This window comes from Varroa jacobsoni, unplaced genomic scaffold (genome assembly GCF_002532875.2).
Source record: "Varroa jacobsoni isolate VJ856 unplaced genomic scaffold, vjacob_1.0 contig00294, whole genome shotgun sequence".
NCBI classification, from domain to species: domain Eukaryota; kingdom Metazoa; phylum Arthropoda; class Arachnida; order Mesostigmata; family Varroidae; genus Varroa; species Varroa jacobsoni.
In genome coordinates this window covers 88,432-101,786 of record NW_019214444.1, presented here as the reverse complement: position 1 = coordinate 101,786, position 13,355 = coordinate 88,432, and the positions used below count along the sequence as shown (strand labels likewise).

At 42.4% G+C, this 13,355-nt stretch overlaps 1 protein-coding gene across 7 annotated transcripts in view; it reads right to left on the bottom strand.

The window, feature by feature from the left end:
* The window catches only part of Synd (protein kinase C and casein kinase substrate in neurons protein Synd), a 67,001-nt gene that overhangs the window by 23,521 nt on the left and 30,125 nt on the right, over window positions 1-13,355 (bottom strand). For 5 of the 7 annotated variants that reach the window (XM_022851592.2, XM_022851593.2, XM_086972755.1 and 2 more), the window contains exon 2: window positions 7,222-7,412. In XM_022851592.2, coding sequence (XP_022707327.1) covers window positions 7,222-7,412 — 191 coding nt within the window. Of the gene's footprint in view, window positions 1-7,221; window positions 7,413-7,785; window positions 7,990-8,744; window positions 8,875-13,355 lie in introns of those variants that run through there. The other 2 variants (XM_022851595.2, XM_022851596.2) reach the window with 2 other exon arrangements.

Here is a 13,355-nt window from a genome sequence, read left to right as displayed (position 1 = left end):
GAAAAAATTGCTATCTCATTGGCCGAGTTATATAGGAATGCGTTGATAATAATGTAGAGTTATTACACACGGTACAGGAAGCAACGATTCTATCTCAATTAATATCATTTTGGTAGATGAGTACCATATGTGCGTTTGTCTATACCTACCAAATACGCGACTTGCGCAGGCATTCGTCTTGGCTCAGCCGAGAAGATGTTGCCCTCGGCTAAGTGACTGTGTACTAATCATGATTACTCGTTCATGACAATTGGATGTTAAACTTCCCGTTCAGCGTCAGCTAACAATCCAATTCGACTATACAACTATCGCACACTCCTATCCAATTCGGCTCTGTTATTGTGCTCGACATTACCCCCATATAGCCCCATAGCGGAAGGAGGAGCGCTCCAACAGACTCGTTGCACAATAATATATAGCTACTACCTGACCAAATGAATTGAAGGAACTATATGACGACCGGTAGCGGGCAACCGCGGAAAGAAGTGCTACTGGCATTTATAGTTAAGCACACTCGTAAGATAAATGCGGCATTCAGTAGGATCTTGGTGGCATCTTCCCGACGTCGTCGAATCTCCCAGCGGGTCCCGACAGAGCGGTTGGATGACCATTGTCGTTCAACAAAAAAGAAATGAAAACGATTGCTTCACGAACGACACAAAGGGGAGACCCGTAATGCCAAGCACTGTCTTTATCTACCGTACATTTCAGGCCAGCGCATGTGCCTGCCCATCAATCTCAATGATTCCTTCCCTGAGTGTAAATTTTCGTTTTGTACCTATTCGAGTAACTACGTGAGTCGCGTTGTCGGATCGCCGCGTTTCGATTTGCGTGAATGGCCCTCGTGCCATGCCAGTGTGATCGGTAAATAACGATGCCGACGAGCTCCAGTATCGCTACACCATCTGTCGTAGACAGGGATGAGTTGTGTCAAAAATGCTCGGTACGGCTAGCCGCTCCGGTCGTAATTTCTACTACGGACATAGAATGTCTGACATTTGCTAATCCACGCTTGAAGGACATTTACCAGAGTTCCGCTGCACGGAATCACCCGCCAACAGAAGCTACGATGACGAGGTCAATGGCTTTGATAAAAGGACAAATACTGTTTAATACCTTGCGCGTGAGTATGTAGTAGCGTAGCGTGGCGTGGTTGGCGTAGATGCACGGGGCAAACGTGCGAACACCAATCGTCACGGCTGTATGATATACGAGACTGAACCTATTAGAAAAATCGATTGGGATGATCCTATTACGGTACAAGCATTTTTAATATCGTTTCTAGTTAATCACACGTCCGGCTTGGTACAACGTTTAGTGATTAGCAAAGTGCGAATACGGCTGCTTCAGTACGTTAACTCGTACTGGACATCGACATACCCTCTGTGACACTGGGCTGTATCTATATAAAATAAAATATAAAATGCTTTTTTGTCAGATCAGAATACGAGAGTTAAAGATATATTGCTATTGCAATTATACTCACTGTTGTTTAATACTATGTGAGAGAAACGTTCATTCTTATTTGTAAACTTTGGTGAAAATATCATAGTAAAAAAAAAGAAAAAAAAACTTTTTGACGATTATTTGCGACGGCTGAATACATTCGATCACTTACCAACATTTCTATTCGATAACACCTATCATTTTGTATTACATTAATTTGAGTAAGATTTGCGCGTGCATAATCGTGCACGTGCGTTTCGCTGAATTTGCATGATTATACGCTTCAAGCACTGCTACAGCCGGTAAAAAAAAATCTCTAGGAAGTGTCGAACTTTAACAATTAGTACGTATGCGATCCTGATATGCATACGATATTCTTCAGATTAGACAGATGAAATAACTGAAATATGTTTAAAATATCGTCTTCTCTTCGGAAGCCGTCAACTTTTCTAACTAAATTATTGCTGTGTATTTCCATAATCGCACATCGCTCTATATAACCATCTCTCACATAGCTTACTAATAATAATCAGTTTCTTCTGTTTATTGCGGAACGTTGGTAGGAATAGCACCGATGACTTTATGTCTATCAATCAATTAAACGACGAATATTTTAGATAAGACATGTTGCAATATCTCATTCGCCTTATGGCAGTGCCGCTGTCGTTGGCAGATCATTATGCTTTTCGTAACGGGTCAGACACTTTTTCCAGTGCTGTCGTTCCAGTTTGCTTCGTCAAACTTCCGATTCAGTTTTCCGTTAGAAGTTAACTATCTTAGAAAGCAGACACCCTCTATAGCCCTAGTATTTCCGTGGAATTTCCTCGCCTGCCAAACACCACCAGGTCTGACAGCCATTGGAAGTTTCATGATTTCCATTTCCCCAGTGACTGATTGGGAAGTATACCTAGCAAAATCGGGTAGATCTAACTCAGAAACATCTGACTCAAAATGCTGCAAACAGTTATAGATGCTCTCGTCACCATTGGTGTCCTGACCTATAAACCTGTCTGCCACACAGCAGACCTTCGTAGCTGCTGAAATCTCTTCCATGGCACGACCCTGATCGATCACGAATCGCCGACACTGCCGTATTGTTTCTGGCTATCGTTGAGACGCCATGCTGCGTAAGAGCGTTTGCCTTCTGATCTCAGCTTCCGCGACGGTTAAAGCGGGTCGTTGCCGCTATCCTTTACTGCACACGGCAACGTCAACAATAACGGGACCAAATCAACAAGAGGAGCAATGGCGATACGCGCTGGCCGCATCGGATCGGATAACATAGTTGATTGGCGATAGGCGACGAAGGCTTCTGCTCAGCCCGAGACGCTGAGAACGGACACTCATCGAATCCGCAGATGCCAGCTTCTGACAACACAGCAGTCGATCATGGGAACAGAGCCGAGTTGAGCCAACTGACGAAAACAGCAAGCAATAATCGCCTAAGACATCTCGCCCAATTAAAAGCAATAAGTCAGGATTAGTTAGCTGGACGGTTAGCGGAGATAGGGAGTATAGTGGGGTACGTGAGCGACAGATGCTGACGACATGTCAGCATTTACTCACAACGAAGAGACCTCGCCCTTCGATTGCAGTGAGTCAAGGAAGTTTACACTACCACTCTTCGGGAGAATCTGGTATTACGCCGCACTACAATGAAGTCCACGATGTGTCGAATAGCTTAGAGGAATTTTCAAAATCAGAAAGGCGTCCCTACTGAAACGCCTAATCGATTTCTTGTTAATAGCTGTGTTTATAAGATGTCAGTCATAAAAACTTCCGAGGAAGAGTAAATCGTCTGAAGGCGGCAGATCATTAGTGACGAAAAAGCGAAAACCTAAAAAAACACGCCTAAAAGAAGATAATACCGCTCCACTTCTTCAGGTCCAAATAGTACTACTCTTGTACAGGATACGTGTATGCAATAGATAATCGGAAGGGCAGAAAAAGTCCAGGTATTTAGTGCATCCATTCACAACACTTGACCCTTGTTGCCGCTGAATTCACTAGCGTATCAAGCTAGTTTTAATCAAATAGAAAAAAGCTAATTAGTAAACAAAATGCCTTTTATTACAGTGTAATTCATGTCACCGCTACGAGCTGTGCGCTGCGAGCGTACTGATCGTATCAAAAATCGTATCGACCGCTCTGGCTTGCTTTGCCACACTTAGCTTTCCTTCGTGGTCTATAATTCCGTTTGATGTGTGTCAAACTGTCGCCAGACGCTGCGCCAGGGCATACGGCCGAGCAATCGAATAGACAACATAACGCTAAGACTGAAGGATGCGTCGATTTCAACGGCACCATTCGAGTGGTCCCAATAGATCCATTTAAAAGTAACCATCAGGAACTGCATTATGAGCATTGCTACTATCAGCTACTATAGACACAGCTGCCTTTAGTAGGACAGATAGGCAAAAGGTTCAGCCGAAGCAAGTGGGTATATATATGCAAAGTATTTCATTTCAACCTGCTGATATCCACCGGCTAAATTCAACAAACTAGAAACACGCAGGCGGAGAGACAAGTCAATCCAGTGCACCAGATTCCACATACACACAGAAGCAGCTGCATTGATAACAGCTGATGAAAATTCAAAACGGGAAGGCTCACACTAAACGAACCACAATATTCTACCCTGGCTGTTGTAGCTCAACACTGAAAAAAAGCACACGGATTACTGCAAAAAGGACCGAACGCCACTAGTTCAGTCGCAGCATTGCCAGTTACGTATTGCGTATTCAGTATCACCACATATAATATCATATACATATATATATAATAATAACTGGCACATCTTAGTTACAACTGACAGTGGATCAGCGATGATTGAATGGGCGATTTACCTAATGCCGAATAAAAAAAATCAGAGCTGTGGTCGAAGGCGATGTTGTGGATGCAATGCTACAGCATCAGGGTAGCTTAAGAATGTTGGAGATCCACCATACCCAAAGACAAGAGTTCGCTGCGGTTTTACATAGTCATTATTGAAATCTTAAATTATCGGGCGCGCATGTCTGGGAAAGACAGAGACATGAAACAGCTTATGTATTCATCAGACAGGTAACTCGGGAGCGTCGACAGGCGTCAGAGTTTTTCGAGTTTTACCCTGTACGGTGGTGTTACGCTGAGCATCCGATTAAGTCGGTGAGATATTCTGTCGTAGTAATTAGGTTGTATATGACAGCGTCTAGATAAACTCCCTCCGATTCGTATTATAGCGGGCTAATTGCCTAAGTCACATTGTACTTTATCGGGCTACCCTACAACTCTCTAACTCACGACTAACTACGAGTAGCTCAAGTAGTAAATTGACGTAGCAGTCCCAATTTGATTTACTCATTTAGTGTCACAAGAACCTCGACCTCAGGGGTCGCGTACCAAATGAATCCTTTTTTTTCTATTGTTTTAACATGCATTCAGCTCGATTTACATTCCCACACATTAACATCCCACGTTAAAGGCACTGAGTATCGAGCATTTTCATCATCCGAGCGTCCGCTGGCAAGCGTGGGAGCGAATCACTAATGATATCAATACTACAGTACCCGTAGTGCGCACCTAGCTGATGATCATTACGTTAGCTGCGCTACCACTATTGGCGCTACATGAAACGGTATTGAACCGCAGTTAGCATACTTTACATGTACTTCATAATCCATACATAATAATACATCGTCCATAATGGCGATGCCGATCATAGGCAACCCTTGCTCCATTCAAACATAGTGACTGGAGCCCAGCAAAGAGCTTTGTGTCCTGGCGAACAGCATCTAGCGACCGCTACCGTTAGAGCAGTGTACCTGTGTGTTCGTGCGTATGTCTGGGTGTTTGTGTTTGTCTGGGTGTTTGAGTGTGTCTGGGTGTTTTTGTGTGTCTGGGTGTTTGTGTGTGTCTGGGTGTTTGTGTGTGTCTATGTGCTTGTGTGTCTCTATGTGTTTCTGTGTATCTACGTGTCTATTTACTTGTGTGTGTCTGTGTGTTTGAGTGTATCTGTGTGTGTCTATGGGTTTGTGTATCAATGTTTCTGTGTGTCCCTCTGTCTGCGTGTGTGTGTGTGTGTGTTTGTGTATGTATATGTGTAGCTTCCGCTCGCGCATTAAGCGCCACGTAAATAACTCTACCAACAGCTTTCGGATCAGACGTGAAACCATCGGTGCTGGCATAAATTACATATTGTTCACGCGGCTGATACAATAGTTTGTTGTTACTTTATGCATACCGTTGAATGGCGAGGGCCTTAAGAGGCGAAGAGAGGGCACTAAAGAAACGATGACAATAGTTCAAATGGATTGGATGTAAACCTCGAATCCTTTCATAAGTGAAAAACGTTCGGGAAATGGGACTGGGTTGGTCCGACCGATGACTGCATTTTGTTCCGATTCTGCATCGTACTTAGTAGTCGAACCTGCCTATGTTGACTGGTAAGTGTTGGTGGAGAAAAGCTCAGTTCTCTAGAAGAAACTGGACTTTACACGATCTATGTACACTTTGTAATAATGTGATTATTTATAATTTGTTTTTGATTAATCGAGAGTATAGCTGATGGAGAACAAAACAAAACTGCTTGCTTGCCCAACTACTAAAAATAAGGTAAGGTAAAAACAAAAGTAAGGTTATAACAATCAATTTAAGGTTGAGCCAACTGTACGCCAGAGGAAGACCTGAATCTACTAATCGTGACACATTAGCGTCGCGACAATATAGCCGTTAGGGGCAGTCCTAGTGTAAAAGACTAAGAACCAATTCAGCCTAATGATCGTATCCTAATTTAATTGTTTTGCTTTTACGGATCCAACCATGTGTGCATTCTTTATTCGTAATATACCCAATATTTTCTTAACCGAGCTGAACAACAGTTTAAGGCTATTTTATAGTTTATTTTTTGCCAACGAATCGACGACCTGCAAGTTCCTATCGCATGGCCTTGTCTTACGTCCCTGTGGCTGGCTCAGTGCACTCTTAGTTCACTGTGAGTGCCGATCCTCACACCGATCGAAGTAACCCGCGTTAGCTCAAAGAGAACGTTATGAAGGCGAAATGATTTGCTAACAACTGCAACGCGGTATCTGTTCGCTATGAAAGGTGTTGTGCGAAAGTGACATGAGAGGAATGATAGCAGAATACAAACTGATCTTCATTTGTTTACCTACCTGTCCGTGGTGTTTGTTTGAGCTAATAAAAAGAAAGGTCTGTTTAGCAGAGTCAGTCGATGCAGGTAGCAGAAAATATAGCAGAAATTGCAATTACCAGCCAATGGCAGACTGATAGCACTAATGATGATGTGAGCTTCGATTTGAAATAGTTAATTTACACATACACGCATCCTCGTTCTACTGTATCTTGAACTTCGGTATTTTTTGTGAGCGGAACATGCCTTTGCCTTACGCCGATGTCAAGTGTCACAAACAATGCATAAAAGATATAGGCTTGGGAAAATCAATATCAACAGCGATAAAAATCAAACGTAGGAAAGTCCCAACACACTGCTTCGTTAAGCTATAGATCGAAGTCTACTAGGCAGACGCCATCTGTTTGTCAATGCAAACTACAGTAATTATATGCGACTGAATTTCTTGCTGTCGTTGTAGCGCTAACAGACGCAGAAATAGCGAGAATAGTCCACTGACTCTGATACTATTGCGTCTTCAGCTTAAAAAAACGGCTGTTTGGATTTTTAAAATGCGCGCGTTTATAGCATCGTTATTCATCAGGCTCTATCGGCAATCTAAATAGTGGCTAATATAATTGAAATGGGGCTGTCTCTTTTCGAACCTTTTTGAAGGCGTCGTCCATTTCTTTTTTCTGTTTAAGTTGCTGCATCATGTTCCTTTGAAAATTGTCTTTCTGCCATCGTTTCACTTCTTGGACTACATCGACCAACAGTCGTTCCTTTACTCGCAAATGGACCTCACAGACACGTTCGGCCTCCATCGTGACGCCTTTCCATGCTGCTTCAGTTGTACCTGCAAGTCGAGATGAACCATTTAAGCGATTCAATTAGCAGCAATAACTTAATAGTACTACTTGTTTTATGATGTACTATTTATGTCCATATACTTTTCCCTTCACGAACTTAGCCGTGCTCATGTGCCAAATAGTGTGGGTATCTCGAACTTTCTACGTTCTTTCGCTTATTTTACACATCTAAAACCAACACAGTGATACAGAAAACTAACACTTGATAAGCGAGTAAAGATCGTTTAATAAACATTGTTTTCGCTGTTCAGGATCACCAAAAACAATGCTTACTAATAAAATACAAGGCTAAGGCAAAGGTCGCCTTTCAAATAAACTTGCTTGTTACAGAATTTTGCACGCACATATCTATCTACAGACCTGTCCTGTAACGCGGGGTATCCCTTCTTGTTTTGCCTGAACTGTTTAGCCAACTTTATGTAAAACATAACATTGCGCTTTAGCGCTAATTTCTGTATCTCATATAGAGAATGTGGTCTTTCTTGAATGCAAAAACGATGTCAGCCACTAGGTTTCAAACAAGATTGAGATTTTCAATGACCGCGACGTGCTTTTCTATGGAAAGCTATCTCCATTCGTTGCTTACGATCCTTACAGAGATTTTTCAATTAGACGGTTAACAGAGCGAGCTTTCAGAACAGAATAGTGAACAATGACTACTACTGTCAAAGGGAACACAGAAAAAGCACAAACTGTAATTATAAAAAAATAAATAAAGTTTATCTCTTCAGTATTTTCAAGCGATTAACTTTCTTTTTATTTCTACTATGCAATCTTATTTTTATTCCGTTTTTCTCTCGATATTTACCTATTGAACGGACCATGGATCGCCACATGAATCGCAGGGACGGACAATAGCATGGGCTTTGAAACGTGCTCCGGGTGGTAGCATACAGGTAAAATTGTCAAATAAAGCATTTAGGGCTACTTTTCATGTTGTTATTATTTCAATAGAAAAACAGCTATACAATATCCTCATTGACTTATGGCAATATCGATTTCGACAACATTTCCTTATCAATAGCAAAATGTAAGGTAAAGACGAATATAAATCATACTTCCATAATAACACGCAGCATTATAATGTAGCACATAGGCAATTATATATGCATATACCCAAAGAGTTACTTAGCGGAAAATGATTTCCCCGGAAATCCCATGCTATAATATCGCTAGCTCTTTGCTCATAATATCGTCCTCAACAACATTGAATCATGATGCCGTCGGATCGTCCATCTAAATTACATGCCGCATGATCAGTGCACCGACAGTTATGCACCTGGATGCATAAGTTCTAGCATTTCGAACGATTCACTTACAAGTTATCTGCATGCTAGCCTCTTCAAAACGATCAAATAGCTGACGGAATAGGCCAAGTGCCCTTATTACGGGGCCAATTGAAACGGTCGAATCTAAGTCACTACAATATTCCATATTGTATGTCCTATGTGCATCAGCACCTCAGTAATGAATGAGTCATATTCCACCTCCGAAATCCACCCTTCGTTTTCCCTATTATTGTTGGTTGCCGCCCGTTGTTTCTGCTAATCTGAGAGGGCCCGAAACTGAGACAAAATAGAATGATTATTACGATTGTGAACAGTTGTAAATTGAATAGAATAGATAAACCGGAATGTCTGCTTGACAATGAATTAGTATCGCCGCGACCCACTCCCCACAGCTTTCGTGGGCGCAGTGACTACAAATGAAACATCCTGGATTATATCATGTAAATTATATAGATTTACTGCCTATGTATCGTAATTAGGAGCAACAAGAGCTAGCTATGCTTTATGCATCCCGCTGGAACGGGTAGCTGATCAGCTAACTTGCCACCTAGTCCATGTCTACTGTATCATTACATAACATACTAATAGAAGGAGGATCTCACTTGTGCGGGCAGTGCTTCAGTCGAACTTTTTCTTTGGCGGTACTCTAAGCGTTGGATTGTTCTGCGGTCAATGGTCTAGGCCCGCTGAGCCAATCCTCACTGATAACTATTTGCACGTATTTCAACTATACTTTGTGATGGATATCTAGGCTGAGTCAAGGTTCAGTTAAATAAAAGAGTGAAAGCACGTTTCCCTAAAGAAAAATAGAGCTTTATTCTGGTTTGTAACTTATCGGTGAAAACTTTACCTCAATTATGCACTAGCAATACGTTAAAAGTAGAATATTTATTGAACTCCAGCACAGATTCTGCTAGCTGCTTAAGACAGATCGTTAGCTCCTATTCGTTAGATTTCTTTAATGCCTTCACAATATGTATTGGCTAATTATAGAAAAACTTTGTATTTGGTCGCCAGTTTTCTTTAAGCCAGCTTAACTCTTCATGATTTCGCAAATATACGGGTCCTCTCAATCATTTATATTTAGATACAACAAATGCAGGGAGGCAAGATGTATCGCTGCCTGATTGTGCAGTCTGTCGAGTGTAGCGCGTACTCTATCGTAATTGATTCTCGAAATCACACAATTCTCGAGGTACATCGTGTATCTAGATCGAGCATTGGTAAGCGCGGTTCACGACCACCACCGAATGTCACCACACCCGAAGATAGCCAAGCCGCGCCGGATGCCGCTGGGGCATCGACCGTAAGGATGTTATGCCCGTCGCCAACAAGGCGCCCAGCTATTCGTAAATCAGCTGCGAACTCCCGCGCGGACAACGAAAACATAAAAAGCACACCCTCCACAAAAGGTAACTCAGGGTGAAGAAGAGGAACAAGCTCCTTTCATGCCTGCGTTTGGCTACACGAAGATGCCAGTATCATAGCTACTCGTGAGCTGCATTAAAGCCTTTGTTATTATTATCGGGGTGGAATGGCGCGCTGCGGCGAAATCGTAAGCGTATTCCTGGAGCTGTTCAAGAGGCCGCCACATCCGCCGTTGTCATTACTGGCGAAAGGAATAAAGAATCTACTGTTTTTCCTGGTTTTGCTCGAACGCCACAAATACGCTGAACGGTAGCAAACGACGCAGATCATAGAGCATAGCAATGTCGGTTGCGAAGTAAATACAACCGCGATATATTGCCATATCCCTGTAAGTGATGCCACCAGTTATCATCGTCGATGGCGATTGGCGCATTCTTGCCGTTGTCTCTCTGTCTACCAGCCTGGTTCTGTACTATATGCCTGTCGATTTGCCGTCAGTGCCTTGCCCCTACACATTATACCGCCGCCTCCTGTCGTCCTTCAACGCTGTTGCAACAAGCGTCATCGTTATTATCAAGGGTAGCAGCGACAGCTACCGCATCAATAGTAACAATGACAGCAGCAGCCATACATATGGGGGACAGTTGTGGCTTAGGATCACTTCGTTTTCATCAGCCAGGTCGCATACTCCCTGGCATCCCCTCTAAATAGCTGCACTCAATGTCGGAGCGAACGGAAACACTTACTCGCATCGTAAATACAAACAGCCACACGACGTATATTGACGGACGTACTTCTCGATAGACTGAAAGTTACTACAGCCATGTAACAATAGCGTTTATGTATTCCTTACGATGTAGGCGAACTGTCCCTTATATATGCAACGGTTCATACATGGAACGCGCTTTACAACAAATACACGAACTCCTGCACTCCAGTAAATAAACCGACGACTTAAGCCAATAATGGGAATGTGCAAAGCACGCGACAGGTCGTTTCAGATACTCCTGCCATTGACACGCTCCTGCCGACTTCTACAAGCAAAATACAAACAATAAAATTACAATAGAAAAATGATCGATGATGTAACAACAACGGAGTCTGCTGCCGCTCCATGTTGGCTCGCGTTGTAGTTAAATCGAACTTGGGTTGTCTATAATAGCTTGAACATAAATTCTTAGAACCCTCACCTAAGCAGGTCAGACAAGGCGGGTGGCCACGTCTGTTCGACAGTTAAGTGGCCCGCTATTTCCAGAATATAACTGAGATGGATTTATGATTTATACGAATATTCATGATAGTATGTATTTTGTTTGATTTTCTCAACGCGTATATAGAGACAAAAGCTGTTGTCTAAGAGTTGGTGGTAAAGGCGAATGTCCTGCTGCCGACCCGTATATGCCAATCTCTCTCTTGCCATCTTGCTACGCAGGAGTCTATCTTGAACTCGCATATGCAAACGATGCGATAAAGGCCAAATAAACGTAACCTAAAATAAAATTTAGTCTAAGACAAGTCACAGTTTTATCAAGGCTAACTGGACACACGGTGTTTTCGCTGCTAATGGTTAGGGAAATTTCTGCTTTGCCCAGTAGAAATCCGGTCTACGGGCAAAATCATAACAGCGACGACGGTAACGGCTTCCATAGCTAGTCGATAAAGAACTTGAAGGACATTCATGACTTACCAATATGGACGTGATTAGCTCATCTAGCTGACTTTACATGCATTAGCCTGTTACTAATGAATCCGGTAGATTGTGAAAGTTTCATTTTTTTTAAACCAGTGAGGCTCGAATGACGACTTTATAATTTGTGTAAGAGGCAGCTTTATTTTTTTATACACTTGTCCTAGCTTCTGGACAAGCAAAAACTTATCACTAGCATTCTTATATGTAATTTCTCTATCTATAGCTTTTCGAAGTAAAACGCTGGTGTACAGCGTTTTCTCTTTTTAGAACATGGAAAGCTCCGTAATCGCACAAACTTAGACGGAATGAATAAGCAGACTGAAGCCAGCGTTAGATATCCCTTTGCTCAAAGTGACACATGGTGATGAGGCCTTGCTTTGTCATCAAGATATCAGACTTTTGTTTTCGATTGTCGAATCGACGGGCTACGAGTCTCAAGAACTCGAAACAATTGGCTGTATTTACTGTATCTTATAGCAACAAATATCCACTACAAGTAAGGCCATTAGTATGCACACAAATCTACTTGACACTGCCGGCAAACTCGATTCCGCTCGAAGGCCACGCCCTTCCTTCTTCCGCTAGCGGTAGAGATTGAACCAGGCCCGGTCTATGGCAAGAGTATGCTCCAGACAAGTTATTTATTGGTAAAAATTTTGCAAATTGCATGTACATATTGCATGCAAACACACAACTCGCCTCGAGCCAATGAATTCAATCAATTCCCATTTTGTTACCGTTTATAGTCTCAATATTCAAGTTGTAGTTCTGCGTGAAATAATGTGAACTGCGAATTTTACGAGACGAAGCTCTTGATTTCAAATTCTACTTTCCGTTAAAAGCGTCCCCGATGGTAGCAATGCGTTCTTACCCCTGGGGTCCCAATATCTGATCACCGCCTCGTTGAAATTCAGCACAACTATTTTCGTCCTTGAAACCATTCAAGTTCTGTGCTTTCGGTTTCCTTGCTTATGATGTAACAGTCAACATTATAATGCATATATATATATATATATATATATATATATATATATACCGATTTCTCTGTTTTCCACATGTCTGTAGCTAGTAGATATGGCACAAAGCGCAAAGTGCATGAGCTCTTCGGTCCAGTAACACGAGCAAGCGGTCCGAGCATAGCACGGTTGACAGTGACGTATCGAGCAGATGAAGTTATCCACTTGACGACACTAGGTGGCATCGCTCACCTGCTGGTACCTCAATGAACCTCAATGGTATATCGCAATTAGGCTCTCACCGTGACTCCGTCAATAGCGATTTATGATAACAGTTTTGATGAATAAGCCACCAGCCAGCGATGCACTGCTGTTCTCCGTGGCTGACAGAAAAGGCGATAGAGAGCTTTACCAGCACTGGAGTAAGCGATGTAGCTTCGAGTCGCCGAAGAATTACCTGGTACAATTCTTTTTCACGTTTAACAGGAAGTTAGTTTTCTCTTCTGTAGCGTATCAGTTGACGGTTGAGTGGCCAGAGGCCGGCAGAAATGCTCGTTATGTAAGCTAAATCTGTTTTCCGATTGGGACCATCACGGTAGGATATCTGGTCTGGTCTATTTATATGCG